The sequence below is a fragment of the Podarcis bocagei genome, assembly GCF_964188305.1.
Source record: "Podarcis bocagei genome assembly, chromosome: 7".
Classification (NCBI taxonomy): domain Eukaryota; kingdom Metazoa; phylum Chordata; class Lepidosauria; order Squamata; family Lacertidae; genus Podarcis; species Podarcis bocagei.
The window spans coordinates 34,150,179-34,177,353 of record NC_138132.1 but is presented as its reverse complement, the minus strand read 5'-3'; the positions used below and the strand labels follow the sequence as shown (position 1 = coordinate 34,177,353).

At 44.3% G+C, this 27,175-nt stretch overlaps 1 protein-coding gene across 1 annotated transcript; it reads left to right on the top strand.

Moving 5' to 3' along the window:
• The first annotated feature begins 1,245 nt into the window (after positions 1-1,245).
• LCK (LCK proto-oncogene, Src family tyrosine kinase) lies at positions 1,246-26,835 on the top strand. The gene is made up of 13 exons (XM_081202489.1): positions 1,246-1,463; positions 8,284-8,387; positions 8,830-8,911; positions 9,837-9,927; positions 10,626-10,724; positions 11,281-11,384; positions 12,637-12,786; positions 13,390-13,542; positions 13,889-14,068; positions 16,388-16,464; positions 17,343-17,493; positions 22,547-22,678; positions 25,602-26,835. Exons 2-13 carry the CDS (start codon positions 8,289-8,291, stop codon positions 25,802-25,804), a joined length of 1,521 nt encoding a protein of 506 aa, XP_081058615.1. The 5' UTR covers positions 1,246-1,463; positions 8,284-8,288; the 3' UTR covers positions 25,805-26,835.
• Positions 26,836-27,175: the final 340 nt, after the last annotated feature.

Below are 27,175 nucleotides of genomic sequence, written 5' to 3'. Positions count from 1 at the left end.
TCTCATGGAAGAGGCACACAGAGAAGGGCTTCAGATGAAGATTACAGGTTCTGTGTTGGTTCATACTGGAAAAGACAGATTTTGAGGTATTGAGGTTTAGTTTCAGATATGCAGATAGCTAGAGAAATATGGTTGTTGTGATTTTAGATTAGGTATTAATATATAATATGTATGCTTAGTTTTTGTATGCCCTTGCCTTTATTTGGATATATTATTGAACTTTTGCTATTGTTTACTTTTCTCTGTGGTTCCATAATAATTTGAAAACTAATTTTAAAAAAATAAACAAAAGCTATATCTGGTTGAGGGGCCAGAATCAAAGAGGGTGGGGGAGAGCAGTCTAATTAATTAATTAATGGCATTTATATCCTATCTTTCATCCAAAGAGCTCAAGGTGGCATACATTTCTATGCATTTAACAGTTTTTGTATACTGCTTAATAATATGTTATGAAACCCCTAAGTTGTTTACAAAGCATATAAAATATACATTAAACTCTTCAATAAAACTAAGTTTTTAAAATGTAAACAGAAGCAACTGATTTAAAAATATACATTATAAGCTAAAATTACATACTAAAACCTTTTCCTCTCTCCTTATTTTTATCAATAGAAAACCCTGTGAGGTAGGTTAGGCTGAGAGACAGTAACTGGCCCAAGGTCACTTGATTAATTCAATGGCTGAGTGGGGATTCAAACCCTGGTCTCCCAGGCCATACTTCAACTCTCCACTCCAACCACTATGCCTCACGGGCTCTGCTTGGCCTGAGGGCGTTTGTGGTTCACTGTCTCCATCCAGCTTCATTCCAGAGGCACTGTGCATTCCCTGATTTGCCAGATGTCAACTATGGACCCCACCAGGAACCACAGAGATGTGGTATGGGCAAGCTAAGAGAACAAAAGGACCATAATGGCATCGTGAGCTACTCACCGAGTGGCCCAAGTCTTTGTCCACTACTCCATGCTGGCCTGGAGGCCAAGACAGCTGCCACACAGAAACATGGAAGCATTCACAACATTAGCAGCTGAGCTAAGCTCACAGGAGTCCCCTGGGGTAGGATAGGAGCTGACCATGTCAGATGTGCAAAGAGCTACACAATGTGGGACATGGGATCCACGTGGGGCCAGTGGCACCATCTAGCACGACAGCAGGGAGGGCTTTGAAGTTGGCAGGAAACCTCTGGGTTTTCTTAGCAGCTTTGGAACCTTTTGTGGTCAAACAAGTGCTGAGAACAAGCTTCTAGAGCTGTCTGTGCAAAGCACTCAGAGGGCAGGAAATCAGCAGAGAAGGTGGCGAGAGAAAGAGAGAGAAGGACAGGGTATGCGTCTGAGATCTCCTGGAGCCTTTTGGCACTCTAGACACACTATGATTCACTGCCCAATGTGATGAGGAAGAAGCCATTTCCCTCCCTTTCAATTTGTGGGAACCGGAGAGAGACTAGTTTTCATCATCCCTGCTAACAGGTAAGTGACGGAGGGCAAATATGGCCAGGTGAGGCATGGACAAGGACCAGGTAGCCCCATATAGTTCTCAACTCTAGGCAAGAATTGTACACACAGACACAGGAATTCTCTCCCAAGGAAGACCTGCCAAGTGCATTATATTTGTTCTTTTATGTGGACATTAAAACATTTTATTTGGTTGTGGTGGGGAGGCTTCTGAGTTAAAAGCGTCATAACATTATCTCCCATTGTTTATTTCTTTAATGTAATGATTTTATTACAATTTCAGCATCTGCACTGATCTTTCTTTCTTTCTTTTGAGGCCCTGTAGGTAGAAAAGCAGACAGTGCATTTAAAATAAAAAATTGAAAAAGACGAGCTTAAAATGAGAGGCACAAACCTTTAAGCAAGCAAACACAAACCTTTTCTCCCTTTAAAAATGTAGACATCAATATACATATGTTTGTGTGTGTGATATGTTTATAGCCTTACTAAGCGAATCTCAAATCTCAAATAAAGCATATACTGTTTACACAGAAATGCAATGTGTGCAACATAATTTATGTATATATCCACATAGAACACAATCAAGATACAGGACAATTAAGTGAATAAGAGAGAGAAAAAGAGATGAATGAAAACGTTTTTGTAAGCTGCCTTAAGTTTCATTTTTTAAAAGATATAGTAAACAACAACAATAATAATAATAGAATTAATAGTTGAGGTGGATAAAAGTGCTTCAGTACAAATATTGCATTGTGTTAATTAATGTGCATACTATATAATAATGTCAATTGTACAGCGTGAAACAGCTGTATTTAACATTACATAGCACTTGAACCAGCTAGAATTCTATGTGCTCTTCTCTGGGAGTAAGTCCCATTGAAATAATAGGAGCATGAAGAGATATGCATTGTAAGAGTGTTCAAAGCACCTTGAATACCCAGTCTTGTTGCAGACCTTACACTCACCCTGTAAAGTAAGCTCTGGAAAGCGCTGTTACTACGGGAGCACATGTTCCAAAAATGTTCAATCTGAATTACTCCCTGGCAAATGTGTTGCAGACTGCGACGCCCATGAATGCGTGTGTGCAGCTGAGGCAACACTGGAATTGGTAGTTCTCTTCGTCATTGGTAATCCTCATAGTTCCTGCAGTGCCCCACACCAGCTTTCAGCAATTGCATTGCTTATTTAATTTATACCCCAACTTTTCTCCAGGGAACTCAAGGTGGCATACATGGTCCTCCCTCTCTCCATTTATCCTCACAGCAACCCTGCGAGGTAGGTTAGGCTGAGAAGCAGTGATGGGGCCAAAGGTCATGCCTCATGGGAGGATTTGAACCCTGATCTCTTACCTCCTTCTCCAACATTCTAACCACTATAGCACACTGGGAAAACAACAACAACAATTAATACTCTGCTACAACATACTGCATTTTTATAAAGTTTTTCTCAACCATTGCACCATTTTTAGATTTCCGCCCCCGACCTGAGTCCTTGTTTATAAGGAAAGGGGTGCCATATCCCCTAAAGACACCACAGTCTCTGCTGGCCTTCATTCCAATGAAACCAAACCCTGGATAAGTTCAGAAACCTCTGGAGTTTCTCACCACTTGGGATTTTGGGGTAGCTACATGTAGGGGCTCATTTTGCAGCTTCGTACAACACACAAGCAATATGATTTATAACATTTCAGCCTTTTCTTCCAGAATAATTATAATATTTTCCCAATAACGAATGATTATTATATTTATTCAGGGTGAATGTCACCGTCTTCCTCCCTTAAATCTTGATACATAAGGTAACGTTGTAGGGGAACTACAACGTGGCAGTTCTTTAATTTGCCCGGCGCCACAAAGACATCAACTTTAAACAATTTTTTTGATCTTGGGCTTTCCAATCCTTTTGATCACATGAACTGAAATAATTAACGCTGTAAACACCCAGTGTAAAAAAACACAAAACTAGGCTATGTCTGATAGATATCTTTCTAAATCATTGGTAGTTTTAATAAATGTATTGTAATCCTGTTACTATCTTCTCCTGCAGATCAAGGATCTAATCTAATCCTTAATCAGGATCCTTAATCTAATCCTAGAGGGTCCATCTACTTGAGCATTCTTCGTTGTTATAGTAGCCTGTGGCTTAAACATAAACTGAGTTGTATTTTTTACCTTCACCTTAGCTATAGTAGCAGTCGTTAAGTAATCAAACAATGAACAATATTTTGACAGAAGTTATTCTGTTAAAGCCTGGATTTGCTCGCTAGTGCATAAATTTGGCAATTATTCTATTCCATTACCAAAATCTAAAAACTGTACAGTACTGAAAAGTGAACCTTTACATCTATCAATAATTGGCCCAATCCTCGTGAACAGGAGTGCTCTGATGGTGTTTCCTGCTTGGCAGGGGGTTGGACTCGATGGCCCTTGTGGTCTCTTCCACCTCTATGATTCTATGATTCTATGAAACCTTGTTAGACTTCAGGGAGGAACATGCAATGATAGGCGATTTTTGTTTTGTTTTTGTACTTTCAAACCATCCCACTCCCTTAGCTGTCAACACTTGAATCACGGGTATAACCAGACTTCCTCCCACATACTTAGCAAAGAAAAAAGAAAAAGAAATTGTGCATCATATTGGAAAGATTTTCTAGTTCTGGGTTTTCATTACCTCCCACAGTTTTATGCGTATTTTCTTGTATGAGGTTTAGGGAAGTTTCAAACATTAGACATTTAATTCCTCATTCACCTAGGTTTTGTGGGGCATCCACATGATATCAGCATTCAACAATTTGCCCTCCTGTGTTTTCCCTATAGTTCTTCCATCATTTCTCAAGATTGCAGAAAGTCCAAATTTGAATAGAAGCGGTTATATGCAGTATAGCAGGGTCCCCACCAGAATGATTCATCTGCTGCATGTTTTTATGTTGATATTTCTTGAAGAATGTGAAATACATTTTAAAAAAATCAGGATGATCCTTAATAAATAGCTGACATCCTATAACTTCTGCACAGGCAAAGCAGGGTGAATGCTCAATAAACAGGAAATCTGAAGGTCTTCTTCTTCTTCTTCTTCTTCTATGGCTATCATTCGTAGCCAAGTAAGATTGTCTTCCATGAACATGGTCTTAACAGTGAGTCTGTAAGTCACTGTGGAGGCCAGTTCTGGATCCACACATCTTTCCACAGTGGGGACATAGGTTTATGGGTGGAAGTTGATCATGGTGAGGGTGCCTTCCTCTTAGCTCGTTTCTCCTTTTCGTCCTGAGTTCGAGCATCTTCAAAGTCAATGACACCTTTGGTAAAGGCTGTTCTCCAATTGGAGCGCTCGCAGGCCAGTGTTTCCCAGTTGTCGGTGTTTATACTACTTTTTTTTTTAGATTTGCCTTGAGAGAGTATTTAAACCTCTTTTGTTGACCACCAGTATTACGCTTTCCATTTTTAACTTTGGAATAGAGTAGTTGCTTTGGAAGACAATAATCAGGCATCCACACAACATGACCAGTCCAACGAGGTTGATGTTGAAGACCATTGCTTCGACACTGGTGATCTTTGCTTCTTCCAGTATACTGGCATTAGTTTGCCTGTCTTCCCAAGTGATGTGCAGAATTTTTTGGAGACACTGTTGATGGAATCTTTTGAGGAGTTGGAGATGGTGTTTATAAGTGGTCCGTTTTTCACAAGCATTCAGTAAGGTTGGTAGTACAATAACTTTGTAAACAAGCGTTTGGGTTTCTCTGCAAATGTCCCTGTTTTCAAACACTCTGCACTTCAATCGGGAGAAAGCTGCGCTCACAGAGCTCAGGTGATGCTGGATTTTGGCATCAATGTTGGCTCTTGTGGAAAGATAACTGCCCAGGTAGGAGAAGTGATCAACAATTTCCAACATTACACCACTGAGTTGGATTTGTGGCGCTGCAGCGGTTGTTATGTGCTGTTGGTGCAGCACTTTGGTTTTTGGGATGTTAAGCGGCAGGCCAAGCTTTTCGTAGGTTTCTGCAAAGATATTTAGGATGGTTTGGAGGTCATCCTCTGAGTGTGCACATTCTACGTTGTCATCAGCATACTGAAGCTGTATGAAGGAAGTTATTCTTTGCTTTCAGTCTACTCAAATTAAAGAGCTTTCCATCTGTTCAATATATGATTTCTACTCTGATGGGGAGTTTCCCTTCAACAAAGTGTAGGATCATGGCAATGAAAATAATGAATAGAGTTGGGGCGATAACACAACCCTGTTTAACACCTGATTCCACTGTGAATGGTTCACTTTGAGAGCCATTGTTATCATGGAGGAGTTGAATGATGTTCACAAATTTATCTGGGCAGCCAGTTTTCAGAAGGACAGTCCACAGGGCATTACAATTTACATTGTCAAAGGCCTTAGGTCAATAAATGCCATATACAGGGGTTAATTTTGTTCTCTGCATTTTTCTTGAAGCCGTCGAGCAGTGAAAATCATGTCCACTGCCCCCTAGAAGGTCTAAAACCATTTTGGGATTTTGCCTCTTAGCTCTCCCATCTTCTTTAAGGGGCCTGGTTGTGACAGGTGTGTGCTGACATATTGAACCTATTGCCACACAGGGCACCTTCACTATGACCTTTCTAGCCTGTGCCATTTTATCAAGCTGTTTATGTATTTATTTAAAATATATATTCTAATTAGTGTTAACATGCATATATATATATATATATATATATATATATATATATATATATATATATGAAAAATTAAATTATTTGTGCAATAAGATTTAAATGAAATAATATTTATGTACTAAAGTTTTAAAATCACCATCTCCATTAATTTGCATGGGAGAAGGTAAGGCTGCATCGCCAAAATGAATAGTGAAAGGCACACAGACACTAATCCTTGGTCCTGCTCTGTTGCCTGCTCTGCACCCAGTTTTCAGAGGTGCAGCTTTCCCCAATCCATGCCAATCATTGAAGGCAGCCATGTGGTTTTAATAGTGTTTGTTTAATTTGAGCACTATAACACCTTTGAGTGTACAGTGGTACCTCGGGTTACAGACGCTTCAGGTTACAGGCTCCACTAACCCAGAAATAGTACCTTGGGTTGAGAACTTTACCTCAGGATGAGAACAGAAATTGCGTGGTGGTGGTGCGGTGGCAGCAGGAGGCCCCATTAGCTAAAGTGGTACCTCGGGTTAAGAACAGTTTCAGGTTAAGAATGGACCTCCAGAACGAATTAAGTTCTTAACCCGAGGTACCACTGTAATTTGTAGGAGTGTGTGATCACTATTGATATAGAACAGAACATGGAAGAGAAACCTTTGTAAACTGAGGCTCCGCGGCGGCAGATGGTTGTGGGACAAGCAGGTGTCCGGATTTTTACCTCTTTAAATATGGAAACCCTGTTGTAAATGACTCCCCCCTTTATTTCACCCTGCCTTTTATGCCTCTGTGTGTCTACTGGGTTGGGATTGGGCAGGGCAGTGGGTGGGACAGGATGGGACAGGACGACCAGGTTGAGAGCCACACGAAACTTGAAAACTATGGTACATTAATTGCCATTCTCCCATTTTCATGCATGTTTCCCTCCACTCATGCACTGTTTGCACCAGTCAGGCATGAATCCATTGATCCAAATATGGGGTTCCTTTTGACCCCCACCCCCCAATTATTCAGAACTGCTAGCCAGTGATCAACCATAGCTGCTCTATGAAACCAAATTATGTGGATGGAATAAATTTCCAGGGGGGTTGAGGATCCATCCACATACTACATGAGGTGACTGAACATAATGAGACATGTTAAAGGTTATGTTTATGCATTTATTGATTTCCACCCACTGGGCAATCTTGCATCAAATGAAACAGCCCCATGTCTGTGTTATGGCAAAACCAACATTCATCCATGTGTCAATTCTAAGTTCATAGAATCTCACCCAGGTGTAATATTCACATGTCTAAATGCTGTATAATGCAAACAGGGTTAGAGGTCAGCCGCTGGTTTAAAACAGAAATTGTGTCGAAGGAATCTTGGTTTTAATGTATGTCATATGCTCAAATCCACACCGTCCTAACCTTCCGGGTGTTTTTGGACTTCAACCCTACAAGATCTGGAAGGTCTCAGATTTGCTGGTTTTTGTTTATACAGTGGTACCTCAGGTTACATACGCTTCAGGTTGCAGACTCTGCTAACCCATAAATATTATCTCGGGTTAAGAACTTTGCTTCAGGATGAGAACAAAAATTGTGCTACAGCGGCACTGCGACAACAGGAGGCCCCATTAGCTAAACGTGGTGCTTCAGGTTAAGAACAGTTTCAGGTTAAGTATGGACCTCCGGAACGAATTAAGTACTTAACCCGAGGTACCACTGTATAATTAAATCATTAAATCATAGACTCATATTATGCTTTGTAATATTTTTACGTGAGCCAAATATACAGACACAACCGGGGTGCCAACTTGAATGAAATATGGGGGGGCGGGTAAGTGCCGCCCTGCATAATCAATCACATTATATGGTGCACGCACACCATTTGAATGACAATGCTCATTAACTTTGGGGGCCCCCAGCCCCGTTAAATATTTTATTGGGGGGTGAAGATTCCTCAGACCCTAGGAGTTGGCTCCTATGGACACAACAGGAATAACAGATGGTGGAATGTGGGGTGGACATGCAGTAATAGTGTTAAGGTTGTGAGGAAAGCAAACAACAACATAGGACACCCCATTCCTGTTCTAAGAAAACTCTTTCTCTCTCCCTCTCCCCACAGTGTCTCCATTTAATTCTTTTGACTTGATGAATGTTATCCTTAGCAGAACGGGGACGTGAACCTGAATTTATAGCCTGTCTCTTGTTTTCCCCATGCAGAGATTATGGGTTGCTGCTGCAGTGACTACGATGATGACTGGGATGAGAACATAGAAATTTGTGAGACATGCCATTACCCTGTTGACTCTGCCACCAAGTCCCAGGTGAGAGACTTTGCAAAAGTTGCCACACAATAACTAGATTAATTGCATCACTCCTTTTCATAAAGCCCACACTAGCTCCTTATCAGGTTTTGCATAAACTTCAAGACCTAGCTGCTCACTCTCCCCACTCTGATAATAAGCCCAATTGCACCTTTCTACTGTTTAATCCATTTCCTGCCCCAACCTGTCCATTAAACTGCAATTCATAATTTTAGATGCTGGAATTCAAGCTGTATGTCAACCTGCCCCAGCAGGGCAACTTTTAATTCTAGCCAACTCTGCATAAAGTGTTTGCCCCACTTTGCTTCCACATTAATTTTCTCATTAATGTGACAAAGCCCAAGAAAAATAAGGGGGAAGTCATAAAATAATAGGGCTGGTGGGAAATCTGAGGATCACTACTATGGAAGGATCCTTGATTTGAACTTTGTTTCTTCCACAGAGGCTGATTTCCAATGGGTCTGAAATGTACAATCCTCTGATATCTTGCGAAACTGTTCCTCCTCCCAGCTCACCTCTTCAAGGTTAAAATCTTGCCTTTCTTCCAATTTCTAACTATAGTACAAAGACTGTCTGTATTTATTGGGGATGCAAAAACAGTCTTGGAGTGGGTTTGTCAAATAGGCAACTCAAGAGCAGAGACCAGCTAGGCCAGGGGCCATTGCCAGTGTAGTGGTAGCTAGCAGAGAGAGGCCCAGACCACTGTGCTGTCTTGAAAGACCTGCATTTCAGTGTTATCTGAAACATATCAAAGGAGCCTGGGATGAATTTATATGATTGCTCTACAGGCACCACTAAAAACATTCCTCCCACCCTCTACAATGGTGGATGCTTGGGTTGTTTCTGTGGTTGATCCAGTCTTTGTTTGTTTAATAAATTTCTGTTCTTGTTTTCTATGCTAGCACATTCAAAACACCTAGTGAAGAATACAAACCATTACAACAATCAAAATCATAGTTAAGCATAAAACAACTAGCAAGACTAAGGTCAGAATAAGGCAGACTAAAGACATTTTAAAAACATCTATACACCATGGAGATGAACCTTGAGGGTCCTCTGGAAAGCAAGAAGAGAGGGGGACCAGCAGGTCTTCTTGGGAAGGGCATTCCACCATTTTGGCACCAACACCAAAAAGGCCCCGTGATTCAATCTTCAGACATGAGCAGGATCACATTATGACATGATAGCCCCTGAGAAAATATTAAAGTCCTTCATGGAGTACAACCTTCTCCAGCCTAGTGCCCTCCAGATGTTTTGGGTTACAAATCCCATTAGCACAGTCAGTACATGCTGGCTGCAGCTGATGAAGGTGGTGTTCCAAAACATCTGGAGGGCACCACGTTAAGGAAGGGGGGGTAGTGGATGTTATGTGAGCTGAATTCAAAATAACATCTCTTCTAGTCCTGAAACCTGATTTGTCTTATAGTGACATGCTGATTTTCTTTATAGATAAACTGGTGGTTGCATTATATGATTATGAGTCGCTGCATGATGGAGATCTGGTGCTCCGGAAAGGTGAACAGCTCCGGGTACTGGAAGAGTAAGTCTTCTTCCACTTTAGAGTGTTACCTTTAGGTCTGGCACACCAACAAAATAATCATCTGTCACACCCAAGAAGTAGCAGCAGCTGCATTGTGGGTTTGCATCCCATGATACATGGTCTTCTACCATGCCATTCAGAAAAAAATGTTGACCTCTTTTGACCAAGACACTATGGTTGATACATGTCAATATGGTTGAACGCGCTCATACTTAGAATGGTAGATGCCATAAGTTGGACGTTCACTGAAACAGTGGGGGGAATTCCATATTTTTCGATGGTTGAAACCCTTATCATTGTGTCTGCTGGCATTTGGAGTTAAATGCTCAATAGAACCTGAACTGAATAAAGAAATGAAAACAGATTTTTTTTTCCCCCTGGAAGCAAATAACATAGAAATCAGCATTAAACTTGTGGCTATATTCCACTATATATTTGGAGGTGGCTTTCATGTCTTGTGAAAGCAGAAATGTAATGCAGAAACTAATAGCTATGGATAGATTGGGGGAAATTGAATTAACTGCCGTGTGAATGCAGCCCATGTGTGTTTGCTGGATTAGAATCAAAGGCAAAGGAACTCATTAAAGGTGACACAAGACTATCAGGTTTTGGTCTGTTCTTTCCCTTTGCCTGATGGATGTGGGATCAAGATCAAGCAAAGGTAGGAGAATGACTGGTATTCAATTCTTCCCCTTTAGGACTGGGGAATGGTGGAAAGCGCAGTCTCTCACCACCGGGCGAGTGGGTTACATTCCAAGAAACTTTGTTGCCAGGATGAACACCCTGGAGCAAGAGCCGTGAGTAAAAACATCTCCACTTTTCTCCACATGCAATGCCCCTCCAAAAACCCAATTAAACAGAAAGTAATCAACTGTATGATATTTTACAGTGCCATCCTAGGCATGGTTGTCCCAAAGAGTTTAATGGTGCTTAAGTGTGTAGCCAAAAAGTGCAATCTTGGATAGACATGTCTACTCAGGACCGTTCCTCTGAAAGTAAGCTACAATCTTATACCCATTAACTTCTCTGAGTACATCTCACTGAACTCAATGGGACTCATTGCTTAGCGTGGCGCTGTTAGTTAATCTGTTTGTTAAGGAGAAGGGCATGCAGAAGGCCTCATATTCACAAATGATTGGTGTGACTATGGCCTTTGGGTTCTCAAGATAGAGTGGGTGCTGGAAGGGGTGTTATTCCTTGGAAATTTTGTTTAAACACACACACATCTGAAAAGTTGAACATTTTATTGATTAATGTTTTCTTTTGCTTTAAATTAAAATGGCTGTTGCCTACCTGAAGCATACTGAAAGGCTCAAACTCTGTAAACCTCTCTGTGCTACTTCTTTCTTGCAGCTGGTTTTTCAAAGCTCTCAGCAGGAAGGATGCAGAACGGCAGCTCCTGACCGCAGGCAACACGCATGGCGCTTTCCTCATTCGGGAGAGTGAATCCACCAAAGGTAATCAACAGCCGCCACCACAGTGCCCAAATTAGGGGGCGGTGGGGGGAAGAGGGCCCTGGGCAGGCATGTGTGTCACACCCACCCACCCACCCCACACATGTATCCACATAGGGTCATTCTCTCTCTCCAGGAATTGTAACAGAGGCTGGAGAAAGATTTAAAAAATTTAAGAGTCTGTGTGCACACTTTGCATCCAGTGTGCTCCTGCTTCTGGTTTGGGAAGTGGTGTGTACACATGACTTGTAGCTACAATCCACATCTATATTGTTGTTTTTTATGAAATAAAGTGGTACCTCGGGTTACAGACGCTTCAGGTTACAGACTCTGCTAACCCAGAAATAGTACCTCGGGTTAAGAACTTTGTTTCAGGATGAGAACAGAAATCATGCGGTGGCGGCAGCAGTGGGAGGCCCCATTAGCAGTGGGAGGCCCCATTAGCTGTTCTTAACCTCAGGTTAAGAACAGTTTCAGGTTAAGAATGGACCTCCAGAACAAATTAAGTTCTTAACCCGAGGTACCACTGTACTGTGCTTTGGCATATTTCCTCCCAAGCTAGCTTTGCTCTGAATAGAGAAAAAGAAGGTCCTAGCTGCGCTCTAAGATGGGAATGTGTACACAGCCTGAGTTGAGAGAATTTCGCTAACCTTCTTTTTGTACACACAAACACCCCTTTCATCCCGCCATTGGGTGATAGCTTACCAAGCCATGCTCAGGCTAGAGCCACTGAGATAACAGGATGCTGGCTTAGATGGGCTCTTGGCCTGATCCAGCAGGCTCTTCTTTAGTTCTTAAGTTCTAAACCAGAGTGTTCAGCAGGTATTGATTCTTGCTACTTCTTGAATATTATCTCTTTGGTATGGTGCCTGGCTGGACCACTTTGAGGGTGCTGTTCCATTCTGTTGGAAGAACCAGAAGAGATTCTTAACATTTGAGGAAAATTTGGGGTTCCTGTTGAAAATAAAATATCTGAATGATTTTGCGATGTACATAAAATAATTTTTTTAAGATCAGCATCATTTTCTTGGAGTGTGGGTCCACAGAGGGGGAAAGAGGAAGGGTCAGGGGGACAAAAAGCTGAGGGGAAAATATCTGTGAAATTTTGATGGAGGGGGAGGGAATCAGCAAGGCAAGTGCTGGGTTGTTGTTTTTTGTGGGGAGTGGGGAGGAGCCCACATGTCTCTGGGTATAAGGGGACAAAAGAAATCCAGGATCCAACCTCTTCACTCTGTTTCCTTGTGTGTCTCCTCAGGTTCCTTTTCCCTCTCCATCCGTGACTTTGACAAGAACCAGGGAGAAGTCGTGAAGCACTATAAGATCCGCAATATGGACAACGGTGGCTTCTACATCTCCCCTCGCATCACCTTTGAGAGCCTGCACCAGCTGGTGGAGCATTATATGAGTAAGGCTAGAGAGGCCACCCGACCCTGAAAGCCTCTTTCTGCCTGTCCTGGCTGCTGGGAGGAAGGACACTGCTCCTTCTCCTGGAGGGGGCTCTTGTCCATGAAAGCTGGTGCCACCAATACATCTGTTGCTCAAAGCTAGCTCTCACCCATTTGGTGCCCTGGCCTGGACTGCCCATGAAGCTTGGTGAGGCAGTCACCTTAGGTGGCAGGTTGGGGACAGCTGGGAGGGGTAGCAGATCTGGCCCCACAAGGAGCGTGACACTTGCCACCTCCTGTGCTTGTTGCCCACTGCTGCCACAGGCTATCGAGGGCGAGTCACAAGAGCTATGCTCTGCCTCTGGTCAGAGGCAGCAAATGCTTCTGAATACCAGCTGCTGGAAACTGCAGGAGGGGAGAGAGCTCTTGTGTTCAAATCCTGTTTGCAGGTTTTGCACAAGCACCTGGTTGGCCACTGTGAAACCATTGGACTAGAGGGCCATTGGCCTGATCCAGCAGGCTCTTCTTGTGTTCTAATGTTCTCTAAGCCGAATGGTTAAACACATCTTCTGCTGCCCCCCCTCCTGTCCTTCAGCTTCTGTCTTTCTTTCGTTTCTTCGCAGGCAACACAGATGGGCTTTGCACCCGCCTCGGCAAGCCCTGCCAGACACAGAAGCCACAGAAACCCTGGTGGCAGGATGAGTGGGAGGTGCCTCGGGAGAGCCTCAAGCTGGTGGAGAAACTGGGAGCCGGGCAGTTTGGAGAAGTTTGGATGGGTGAGTAGTAGGGGTGGCAGCAGGGAAAGACGGGTGGAGGCAGGGGTCATCGGCATCCTGCTTGCCCATAGATTTCAGCCAAGGAACCTCAGCTTTGATTTTGGAAAACCCAGCAAGTTTCTAGCCCTCATGGCGATAAGATTTAAAGCATGTCCAGCAACATTTCAGTGATTAAAAAACGAGGACAGTCTTGGGGTCCTTTAACACCCCAGTTCTTCCACCAGACATCCATTGGTCCCTTCACTCAGCAAGGGTGCCGTTGTGGAGGCACATGCATTGCCAGGTGCGATCCCAAATCCTGGCTCCAGTCCTCCTGAGCTGAGATCCTCACTCTGTCCCTCGGCAGGTTACTATAACGGCCACACAAAAGTCGCCATCAAGAGTCTGAAGCAAGGCAGCATGTCGCCTGAGGCCTTCCTGGCTGAAGCTAACCTGATGAAGAAACTGCGGCATCCCCGGCTGGTGAGGCTTTATGCTGTGGTGACCCAGAAGCCCATGTACATCATCACTGAGTACATGGAAAAAGGTGAGGCGCTAGACAGCATTACCTGCTCCTTCACTCTGGCAGAGCTTCATTCTGAGCCGGGGGTTCTCCAGAGACTCCAGCCGTGGAAGGGCCTTTGTTGTGCATGCAGAAGGTCCCACGTTCCATCCTGAACTTCTCCTGGCAACGTTGGGAGAGAGTCCTGACAACTTGCTAGTGTCCAATGCAGCAGCAGGACAGCAGACAGGGCCTTCTCACCTGCTCAAGATGGTACCATTGACTCCCACTGCCCAGAATTTCCCAGAAATCAAATCACTAACGTGACACTCCCCCCTTCTGCAGTTTCTAAATTTGTCCAGTCCTCTTGCAAAGCTGAATTTCTGGCCCCCACTGCCTCCTGTGGGAGGGGCATAGTTTAAGTATGCAGTGAGCGAAGAAGTTTTTTCTAGTCTTATAGGGCCCAACCTAAGGCCCTCCAGATGTTCTGGACTGCCTGTGTACTGATGGCGTTGCAGTCCAAAGCATCTATAGGTCTTCAGGTTGGGGAAGGCTTGTGCTTCAGGGTTCTTTTCCTGTTGGGAGAGATGACTGGAGACAGCACTCAAAGGAGAGCATTGATACCTGCGTATTTGCACAAACGTTAAGCATGAGGGAACAGGCAAGCATCCAAACCGAAAGTGCTTATCTTTAAAGCAGTTTCTCTGAAGGCAAATAGCCAACTAAGGCTCCTTCTTCCAGGCAGCAAGAATACAGGAATGTTCCCTTGATTGTTCTCTTTAGAATGGCTCAGAATACGGCTCCAACGTATTATAAACAGCAGATATGTCACCTTAAGTGGATTCTGGCCCATTAGGCACGAGAGAACTTGAAGCTGGCAGCAAGAGGAAACACAGGGGCCTCTCCAACTTTGATAGGCAAGCAAAGCTCAAGTCTTTGTTTGGCTGACCACACGGCAACCTCACTGCTTCTTTAGTCCCTACGAGAGCCGTCTAACACAGTAGCATCTAGCCACCAAAGCTGATCGAAGATGCATCTTTTAGGCGTTTGTGCACACTGAGAAAATATCAGTTGGTCACCGCTGTCTATTAGCATGCAATCAACCTTTGCTGTCCATTAGCATGCAATCAATTGACCTTCACTGCCCATTTGTGTGCTACAGAAAGATGACCCTCAATGTATGACACCACACAACAGTACCTCTGAATGTTATAACCACTCTTCGTTCAGATTTGGGCTGTGCCTGGGATAGAATGAAAAGCAAGAAAAATATGGAAAGGGAGTAAAATTAGCCGTGGGTTTTTTTTATCCCCCTGCCCATGACAGAGGGTGCTGACTCCCATGTCCCCACTCCTCCTCCTGTTCTCCCTCTCTTGTATCATCAGATTTGTTTTAGACACTTCCTCTGCGGTGCCCTTTGCTCTAGATTAATGGAGGTCAGAACCCCAGCTCGCTTGCTGGATTTGGCATAAGGCAGTGGAGAAAGAGAAGGAAATTAAAGGTTATTGTGCGACACAGCTACAATGGGAGCAGCCTGCCAAGGCACAAAAATAGCCAGAGGATTTGGGAGGGGTTTCCTGCATCTCAAAGCTTTTACCACCCATTTTGGCTCTCATATGTCCCTTCAGCAGGCTGCACCAGAGATGGTGTCTGCTTAGAGCTGATATTTATCCTTCTACTTCTCCATCCATTATCCATCATCATCAAAAATTGTCAAGCATCACCAACAAAGAGAAATAACAGAGTCTTGCAATCTAAAAAGCCATGATGACACTTTAGGGGGAAAAGGGGAGAAGAGCAAAAAGGAAAGAGAATAAATGGTGGGATGCCAAAAATGCATAGCTGTCAGCAAAGGTCAAGGGAAGGGTCTCTTTCTCCCTCCAGCTCATGCAAAGAGGCCACCTGGCCAGCTTCTAGGAAGCTTGTGAGCCTTTTCAAGACGACCTGTTCGTTGAGCATCTTTCCTGATTCATTTGCACAAACTTTGCAGGGAGGTTGGATAACACCAGTTGTTTATTGAGCGTTCATTCTGATTTGTTTGTGGGGAGGCAATTCAAAGAAATTGCTCTCACACTTACCGGTGCATTTCCCGCTCCCCCCCCCCCAAGTCTAGGGTTCTTTGCAGGTGGGTTTCTTGTACAGCATCCACTTTAATTAGACAACCTGAATTTTCCTGTTAGCAACTGAATCCCCACCCCCCTTAGTGATGGTCTATAAGCAGCACACATTCCCTGGGGTGAACAACATATTCAAGTTCACAACCACAGCTGAGTGATAGCAGCTCGGAACTCTAAAATAGGTCAGCAGAACTGTGCAGAGATATACTTCACATATTTTAATAGGCTTTTCCCCTTCCCCATACAGGAAACTTGGTGGATTTCCTCAAAGCTGTTGAAGGCATCAAGCTGACCATTTATAAACTGCTGGATATGTCAGCACAGGTGAGAATAAGAGCGGGCAAGGAATAAAACCTGGGAGGATGGTGGAAGAGGACCAGTTGGTGGGAATATATGATATGGAGAGATGGGCTGGGTGTTTGGATTGCGTTTCCTAAAAACTTAATTTCAGCACCAGAATAAATGTGATAAAGGATTTCTGCTGGGAAACAGAACCTAGAATAATGACCATGGGGTGTCTAATCTTTCCATCAGATAATGGACTTAGCTTACCTAAGACATAGGTAATAAGGTTTTATTTAACTTTTGGAGTGCTCAGTGCAAACTGCCATTTTTCTTGGTTCATATCTGCTGCTGAGGGGACGAGGCCCAGCACCCTCACAGAACTACAATTCCCAGAGTTCTGTGCAGGAAGTCAGAATATCCAAAGCAGTTGAAAGCCAGTGTCAGACCTGGAGCAGGATTCACCTGCTTGCTCAGCCATGAAACCCCTTGGGTGACCCTGACAGTCACTATCATTACTGCTCAACCTGTCCTACCTCACAGGATTGTTGTGAGGATAAATATTTGTATGTGAGAAGGGCTCATGTGCCAGCTTATGTTCCTTGGTGCAGAGCTAAGATATTAATGAAACAAACATTAGAAAACCAAGGACACACAGCCGGGAAGAAATTTGCCCTTGTTGAAATTCTGCCCGCTGGGCAGCTGTGAAAAGCACACAACATCTGCCAGACAAAAAGGGGAAAGATTCCTGCCTCAGTCATGAAGTTTCTTGGAGACTATCAGCCATGCACTATCCTCAAATGACTATCATTCCAACCTACCTAACAGGGGAAGGAATCTTATACTGGGTTGCTGGGAGGAAGGGAGCAGTGGGATGAAATTGCAGTAAAGAAACAACCCCATCCTCTTCTCTCATAAAGATAGCAGAAGGAATGGCCTTCCTTGAAAAGAAGAATTATATCCATCGTGACCTGCGAGCTGCCAACATCTTGGTGTCAGATATGCTCTGCTGCAAGATTGCTGATTTTGGCCTGGCCCGGCTTATAGAGGATGAGTACACAGCTCAAGAGGGTGGGTCTTTATCCTCAGCCTGGTCTTGTCAGCTGCTGCTTACCTCTTTGTGACACGAAAGGGTCCTTGCAGGGTCCAGCCAGCTGGTACCACCCCCAAGGTGTGAAAGGCATATGTTAGACCCCACACCAGACAAGGATGTCTGCTTGTGAATGGACTCTTGTTGAATATATATATATATATATATATATATATATATATATATATATATATATATATATGCTTTCGTAGATTTTCACGGGTACAGGAATGCAGGTTTTGGTGTCTTCGGGTGTCTTCCCGTGTAAGAGTTGGGGTGTCTAGGCGACGTTTCGACGAGGTCTCACTCGTCATCTTCAGGCTGGTGCTTTCGGCTTCTTGTTACTGGAACAGAGCAGGATCTCAGTGTTTGAGTTCCTATAAATACTGTTGAGGGGGTGTGGTGTATAGCCTCCAACGTTCTGGGCAGAGAGGAAGTTCCCAGGTTAGTGTGCCTTTTCTTCTTTTGTTCATTAATTACTTGAGGGATATCTTGAGTGATTTCTTGAGTGATATTCTGAGTACCACTTAGGAGGGTCATTAGGTGTGGATTAGTTGCTAAAGCTTTCGTGTCTTGACCTCTTGAGCTTGTGAAGAGTTTTTCTGAGAAGATGGCTGTACTGCAAATAGTTGTGCTCTGGCTTGGCTTCGTGTATAGGGGCGAGCTGTGGTTTTGAGCCTCACACATCTCAACAGCCTACACCCCAAAATACAATTCACTATGGAAATAGAAGCCAACAACCAACTTCCCTTCCTTGACGTCCTAATCTACAAAAAACCTGATGGCTCCCTAGGACACACTATCTACCGGAAAAAAACACACACCAACCGCTACTTACATGCACAATCACACCACCACCCTGCACAAATAAACTCCGTAGCCAAGACTCTCATCTCCAGAACCAAACGCCTGGCTGACAAAGACCACTTGACAACTGAGTTACAGAATCTCTCAAATGTGTTAATCGCCAACGGATACCAGCAAAACAGGGTTACGAAGCTAATCCAAAAAGAAACACCCCCCAAAAACCTAGACACAGAAGAAAACAATGGCATGGCCCTCCTTCCTTATATCAAGGGCACTACAGATAAAATTAGCAAAATCCTCCATAAACACAATATCAAAACAGCCTTTTGCACCAACCAAAAAATAGCCAATATCCTCAGAAACCCCAAAGATAAAATCCAGCTAGAAAACCAAGGGGTCTATGAAATACCCTGCAAAGTCTGCCCAGCCACGTACATTGGACAAACAAACAGACGAATAAATGCACGTATCGCAGAACACAAGAATGCCGTCAAAAAAGAAGAAAAAACTTCCTCTCTTTACCAACACATGAAAGAAACAGGACACGAAATTAATTTTGCAGATTCCAAATTGCTCTTTAACATGGAACATCACCACAAGAGAATAATCATGGAAGCCATCGAGATAGAGAAACACCCTCACAACATGAACAAGCGTGACGACACGTCCCGCCTGCCAGACATCTGGAAATTAGCCCTCCCCACAAAAACCGACACCAGAACCAGAGGCACACAGAACGCCATCTCCAATCAACCACACCAGACCCAAACCCAGACCCTCTCCACAGATAAATTACAGACACCATCCAGTAGCCAAACCATAGTGGCACCTCCGGATGCTGCACCCCCCTGCAATCCCTACACAGATCTGGCTGGCACAGGGCACAAAACCACAGCTCGCCCCTATACACGAAGCCAAGCCAGAGCACAACTATTTGCAGTACAGCCATCTTCTCAGAAAAACTCTTCACAAGCTCAAGAGGTCAAGACACGAAAGCTTTAGCAACTAATCCACACCTAATGACCCTCCTAAGTGGTACTCAGAATATCACTCAAGAAATCACTCAAGATATCCCTCAAGTAATTAATGAACAAAAGAAGAAAAGGCACACTAACCTGGGAACTTCCTCTCTGCCCAGAACGTTGGAGGCTATACACCACACCCCCTCAACAGTATTTATAGGAACTCAAACACTGAGATCCTGCTCTGTTCCAGTAACAAGAAGCCGAAAGCACCAGCCTGAAGATGACGAGTGAGACCTCGTCGAAACGTCGCCTAGACACCCCAACTCTTACACGGGAAGACACCCGAAGACACCAAAACCTGCATATATATATATATATATATATATATATATATATATATATAAAATGTACTTGTCCTGGCTTATCTGTGTTAGTTATCTGCGGCCCAACACAGAGGCGGGGGTGGGGTGAGAATGTAGATATTGGGATCTACTGGTAGATGACTAATGGATGATCAGGAAATAGATCAAGGGAGGTTTCCAATTCCAACTTCCCACATTAGCGACAATAAATGGCTTTTCTCTTCCCCTCTACTTAAACCAGACTCCTTCCTGAAACCCTGGAGAGCAGCCGTCAGTCAGTGTAGACACTACTGAGCTAGATGAACCAGTGATCTGACTCAGTGTAAGGCAACTTCCTATGGCAATTGGTTCCAACCCTTAGTCAAAGGTTTTTTTCTTTTTGGTAACATAGTTTTTTATCCTTGTCATCTTTAAACATTGAGTTATATCTTTGATTACATTAGAGCATATCAACATGCAACAATTACATAAAAAGAAAGCAACAACAAACACTCAGATAAAAGTTTCTGAATGATTTAACAAAGTTGTGTCAAAGTGTATATACCAAAATTACTGCAATTATTACATCATTATGTATAGTAAGCTGTATCACTTAGATTGGTGAGCATAAGTAAAAATTTTCTTGCATCAAGTGTCAATAACAATCACACCACAATTTTACCTCTGGCTGTGCCTCCCCAGTCACTATGGTTGGTAAAAAACAACAGCACAGATCCTTCCAGCTTGAAGGCTGTCCACAATTGGCCTAAAATGGGGTTGCTGTGGGGTGGGGGGAGGACAGTTTTACAAAGCTTCTTGAGTGGGGAAAATTATTCCTTGCCAGAGGTGACATGAGAATGAGTGGCCATTTTACAAGCCTGCACAATGTGGAATTACTTTATTTCACAGGTGAAAATATCCTCACATGTGCAGTTCCCTCTGTTACATGCCCACACCATCACAGGCAGTTTTTCTCTGCCAGAACTTTCCACCAACCCGGGGGCTAGTGCCTTTTATGGACTTACCGTATTTTTTGCTCTATAAGACTCACTTTTCCCCTCCTAAAAAGTAAGGGGAAATGTGTGTGCGTCTTATGGAGCGAATGTAGGCTGCGCAGCTATCCCAGAAGCCAGAACAGCAAGAGGGATTGCTGCTTTCACTGCACAGCGATCCCTCTTGCTGTTCTGGCTTCTGAGATTCAGAATTTTTTTTTTTTCTTGTTTTCCTCCTCCAAAAACTAGGTGCGTCTTGTGGTCTGGTGCGTCTTATAGAGCGAAAAATACGGTGTATATGTGCAGATAGACTTGCAGAAAAGATGATGTGCTTGCATTTCATGGCACACACACCTGCATAAGTACTGGAAGCTGGATCCCTAGAATGTGGGTCATGATGCTCCTCTCCCCCCCCCCCTTTGCAAAGTCTTATGGGGCTCGGTGGTTCAGCTGCTCTCCTGCCCCTTTCCCACTGCAGCTGGATGAAGACATATAATAAACACTCGTCCCCATTCCCCATCTCACAACTTGGCAACTGACAGCCACAGCTGCTTAGCCTAGGCCTTTGCTTGAAGCAATAACTCACCTCTTGAGGAAACCAGAGCCTGCTGGGGTGGCGGGGCTGCTTTGTGTGTGAGAGAGAGGGAAGAAGTGTGAGCAAGTGCTTTGCACACAGAGGCTGCGCTGGGGGGCCTGCGGTTTTGAGCTGAAGCAACCTGTAGCTGGAGCTCTCTGAAGAGATTTTTCACCCAGCAGTGCAGTGAGGAGAGAGCAAGTCCCCTTCTTAGATAACAAGGCCCGCTTCTTCCTCAACCTGGTTCCCTCTGTTACATGGAGAGCAGGAGAATCGAGTCTTCAGAAGGAAGCCATTTCTCCTCCTCCATCTTTTTTTGGGGGGGAAATCCAGTCTAGTCCCTCCCCCCCTTTTGTCTTGACCGAGGTATAGTCAAGCTATTTTAAACGAAATATATTACACAGTAGCTTCAGAATTGGTGTGTGCGTGTGTGTGAGAGAGTGTGTGCGCACGCTCACACACAAAATGTTAGGCACCAGCAAAAATGATTCTTTTCCACCCGTCCTTTGGCCTTCAGTTATATGTGGCCTCCTTCAGTGTTAGTTCTGCCTTTTTATAAATATGAATGTACTTTTAGCTGTGAATTGTTTTAGTTCCATGTTGGTTTTAATGTGTGTGGGATTCTTTTTTTGTAAGTTGCTTCAAGTTATTTTTTAATAATAATATAGAACCTTTTGCCAACTTGATACTCTCTAACGTTTTGGACTACAACTTCCATCAGCCCCAGTCAGGGAAGCATTTTGGCTGGGGCAGATGGTGGTTGGAGTCCAAAACATCTGCCAGGCACCAGCTTGGTGAAGGCCGGTAGGACACTCCCTCTAGCGCCAGAGGCAGCATCCCTCTGACTGAGTACCAGTTGGTAGAGATCATGGGTGAGAAGAGGGCTGCTGTCCCACTCACATCCTGCTTATGGGCTTCCCATTTGATTGGCCGCTGTGAGGACAGGATGCTGGGCAAGATGAGCCTTTGTCTGGATCCAGCAGGGCTCTTCTTATCTTCTGATGAAGATCTAAATGAGATCCAGTTCCTGTCACCTCTCCTCCTGCTTATAGTCAGTAGCGTTTATATTTCCAGCCTAGGTTGCCTGAACAAGCAGCCAGAAATATTTACCAGTGGTACAAATGTGAATTTTGCATCTATCCCTGCAAATCTGCATTGGGAAAGGTTGTAAGGATGGGAAAAACAAGTCTTTGCTGGGGACCAGGTTGTAGGTCTGCAGGGCAGTCATTGGTGTCAGGTGGAGGTAGAGCTCCTTCTTGTGGTCAGCGCATTAACAGCCACCAGTTACAGCACCAGGAAAAGTACCTGAATTCTGCACCAGGATCATATAACCCTGCATTCTTTGTGTATTTCAGGAGCAAAATTTCCCATTAAGTGGACAGCCCCAGAGGCTATCAATTATGGGACATTCACCATCAAATCAGACGTTTGGTCATTCGGGATCTTGCTGACCGAGATCATCACCTATGGGCGGATTCCTTACCCAGGTCAGAATTTCTCAGCAGCAAAATGCAACCATTTCCCCTCCTGCACAAAGTACTCTGTATCCACAGGGAGAACCAGAGTCCTTTATGAAAACAAAACCACAAAACCCTTCTCCTGCCTTGCACTGTGAATTCAGAAATTCAGCCAGAAAGCCACACTAAAGTCTCCACTGGCGGAAAATCGGGAGGAGGAAAATCATTCTTTTAAATCAGAACCAGTGAAGGCGGTGAAGGTCCTGCGTGAGTGTCTGGAGGCGGTTGGAAGATGGATGGCGGCTAACAGATTGAGGTTGAATCCTGACAAGACAGAAGTACTGTTTTTGGGGGACAGGAGGCGGGCAGGTGTGGAGGATTCCCTGGTCCTGAATGGGGTAACTGTGCCCCTGAAGGACCAGGTGCGCAGCCTGGGAGTCATTTTGGACTCACAGCTGTCCATGGAGGCACAGGTCAAATCTGTGTCCAGGGCAGCTGTTTACCAGCTCCATCTGGTACGTAGGCTGAGACCCTATCTGCCTGCGGACTGTCTCGCCAGAGTGGTGCATGCTCTGGTTATCTCCTGCTTGGACTACTGCAATGCGCTCTACGTGGGGCTACCTTTGAGGGTGACTCGGAAACTACAACTAATTCAGAATGCGGCAGCTAGACTGGTGACTGGGGGCGGCCGCCGGGACCATATAACACCGGTCTTGAAAGACCTACATTGGCTCCCAGTACGTTTCCGAGCACAATTCAAAGTGTTGGTGCTGACCTTTAAAGCCCTAAACGGCCTCGGTCCAGTATACCTGAAGGAGCGTCTCCACCCCCATCATTCTGCCCGGACGCTGAGGTCCAGCGCCGAGGGCCTTCTAGCGGTTCCCTCATTGCGAGAAGCAAAGCTACAGGGAACCAGGCAGAGGGCCTTCTCGGTAGTGGCGCCCGCCCTGTGGAACGCCCTTCCAGCAGATGTCAAAGCGATAAACAACTACCTGACATTCAGAAGACATCTTAAGGGAAGTTTTTAACGTGTGATATTTTACTGTATTTTCAGTTTTTATGGAAGCCGCCCAGAGTGGCTGGGGAGGCCCAGCCAGATGGGCGGGGTATAAATAAATTATTATTATTATTATTATTATTATTATTATTATTATTATTATTATTATTATTATTATTATTATTATCATTCTATACAGATAGTCTTAATAGCTGGAAATAAAATGGATAGATGATCTGCAGCACTGAAAAAAACATTTCCACAAACTCTTACCTGTGGAAAGCAAATGTGGTGTAGTCATTTGAGAATTGGACTAGGAGCTAGGAGACCAGGGTTCAAATCCCCACTCAGCCATGGAGCCCATTGTGTGCTCTTGAGCCAGTCACTGTCTCACTGCCTTACTTACCTCACAGGGTTATTGTGAGTATGAAATGGATAGGGGTAGAAGTGTGTAATCCACCTTGAGCACTTTGGAGAAAAGATGGGGTATAAATGTAATAATGAAATAAATAAATAGAACAAGCAGAAAAATAGCATCAGCTGCTGGCTGGAACTGATGGAAGTTTTTGTCCCAAACATCTGGAGGGTACCAGGTTGAGGAAGGCTTGTACATGACTTTTGAAATCTGACCAGAAGAGCAAAGTGAGCAGATGCATTGTAGATGGCTATTAATGGCTATTAACCACAGTGGCAATGCTCTGATTCCATTGTCACCTGCTTCTGGCAGAGACGCTTTGCCCTGTTGATGACTTTATTGATGGGCCCTCAACCTGTGTTTGTTTGCTGAACAACTTGGCCATTATCAGGTAGGTAGGACACAGAAGCTGAGCCCAGCTATTAAGAGTGTGCCTCTCCAAGCACTGATTACATTCTAACACTTACTAAATCTAGAATTTATGGGTGCCTGACACCTACAAACTCTGGCACCCAAAACTCATAACGGTATTTTAGAATACTCCTTGGATCAAACGTTTTGTTCACTTAAGCTGCGTATGCACTGCGCCTTTGAAGCACATTCCCTCCCTCAAAGAATTATGGGACTGTAGTTTGTTAAGGGTGGCTGAGAACTGTGACAGGTAAACTACAGTGCCCAGAATTATTTGAGGAAAAGAATGTGCTTCAAATGTGCTTTGAAGGTACCACCTTAGTTTCTTTAATGCAAAATGAAGTGATGGGGCAGGTGCCTGCCAAGACAAAGTCTTCTTTGGGGCGACTGGAAATCTTTTCCATTGAGCATATACCAGCCTCAACCTAATAAGTTTGCTATGAGCTTCCTGAGTCACCAGGATGGTTAAAATATTGCACACAAAGCTTCTATGATTCCCTGTCCCACCTTTTCTCCCTTGATCCTTTTTTCGGGTGGTAGTGGTGGTGTTAACATCAAGTCTGAGGAACTCTGAAACTCAAAAGCCAATTTGCTGCTTTGCCGTGTTTTTTAGTTGGTCCTAATACAGGTGTGTGGGATGCGGGTGGCGCTGTGGGTTAAACCACAGAGCCTAGGACTTGCCGATCAGAAGGTCGGTGGTTCGAATCCCCACGACGGGGTGAGCTCCCGTTGCTCGGTCCCTGCTCCTGCCAACCTAGCAGTTCAAAAGCACGTCAAAGTGCAAGTAGATAAATAGGTACCACTCCGGCGGGAAGGTAAACAGTGTTTCCGTGCGCTGCTCTGGTTCGCCAGAAGCGGCTTAGTCATGCTGGCCACATGACCCGGAAGCTATATGCCGGCTCCCTCGGCCAATAAAGCGAGATGAGCGCCGCAACCCCAGAGTCGGCCACGACTGGACCTAATGTTCAGGGGTCCCTTTACCTTTAATACAGGTGTGGGGGGGATCTTGTTTCTTGGACTCCAGAATTGGCCTGGATGTCCTTGGGACTACCCTGTCTCCTAGTCTACCCATATATGCTACGATCTTTCCCAGGCTCCTTCTAACATAACACTTTGCGTTGTGGCTGTAGGGATGAGCAACCCAGAGGTCATACAGAATTTGGAGCGAGGCTACCGGATGCCAGCACCTGAAAACTGTCCGGAAGAGCTGTACAAACTGATGCTTCAGTGCTGGAAGGAGAACCCTGAGCAGCGGCCCACATTTGAGTTCCTGAAAGGTGTCCTGGAGGACTTTTTCACTGCCACTGAAGGACAATATGAGCAGCAGGTGTGACAATGGACCTCAGAGCATCCCGAATAATACAATGCAAAATCTCCCTTCATGTTGCTCCCCTCCTCCCCCACTGAGACATTTTGTAGCAAGATGCGCCTTGAAGACTTGGAGGAACCTGATGTATCCCAGACTTCAGATGAAATTACACCCTTTGAGTGAGACTTAGATGTCTTTCCTCATAATCCCTGTGGAGGAGAGATGAGGGTGGGGCGGGGCTGCAGCTATTATAGGGAAACAGTTATTGCTTATATTATTTCAGATTTTCAAGGACGGGATGGGGGGGAACCTTCTAGGCTAATCCATGAAGAGCTAACTTTAAAAAGCCCTTGTATTCACTCTTTTAATAAATGCTGAAAAACAACAACAACAAAAACCAGAGTTCAGTCCTGCATGAAAAAAAATAAGTTGTGATTCAATAATCCTAGATGCTGTGATTTATTACAATATACAGTGGTACCTTGGGTTAAGTACTTAATTTGTTCTGGAGGTCTGTTCTTAACCTGAAACTGTTCTTAACCTGAAGCACCACTTTAGCTAATGGGGCCTCCCACTGCTGCCGCTCCGCCGGAGCACAATTTCTGTTCTCATCCTGAAGCAAAGTTCTTAACCCGAGGTACTATTTCTGGGTTAGTGGAGTCTGTAACCTGAAGCGTATATAACCTGAAGTGTATGTAACCCGAGGTACCACTGTATTCTCCAGGGCAAAGACCTCTACGTTTTTAATTTTGTATTTGTTTTGCTTATGTTATTCTGCAAAGTGCCACACATAATGATGGTGCTGTATAATTAATTAGCAAACAAAGTAAAAAAAAATACAGATAATTGCGAAGGCATGCTGTCCATGCTCAGAGGCACTTGCTTCTCTGTGACTGCCATGCAGCATATTCCAGAACTGAGCACTGGCTATGATAACATGATCTGGGATTGATCCTGGGTGAGCTTAGTTCAGTCTAAGGACTCTTGCTCTGGAATGAATACATAGCAAAGATGCTCTGTTAACTGTGCAAATAAACAGCAGATTTTATTCTGAATTTTTGGCTCTTGCAGAAAACAAAAATGGTAAAGTGCTCTCTCTGTGTGTGTGTTTAGATTTGTGCTGAACTCAATTAAAGACTTGTGCAGCGCTGGGTACTGTGGTTGTCAGCCAAACCCACTCACCCTGCTGCCTTGGTTATGTGTGCAGTGCATTGACCCATGATTTGCAGGGGAGGGCAAGATTTGGAGGTCCTCATTCAGGGCAGGTGAAGCAGAGAAGGGGAAACAGGTTGGCTGAGCTGGAAAAGGAGGAGATGAGGGAAATAGAACCTTGGAGATCGGGGAGTGGGAATTTGGGGCTTTGGTGGAGAGGGAAGGAAAGTGCTATAGGTATGC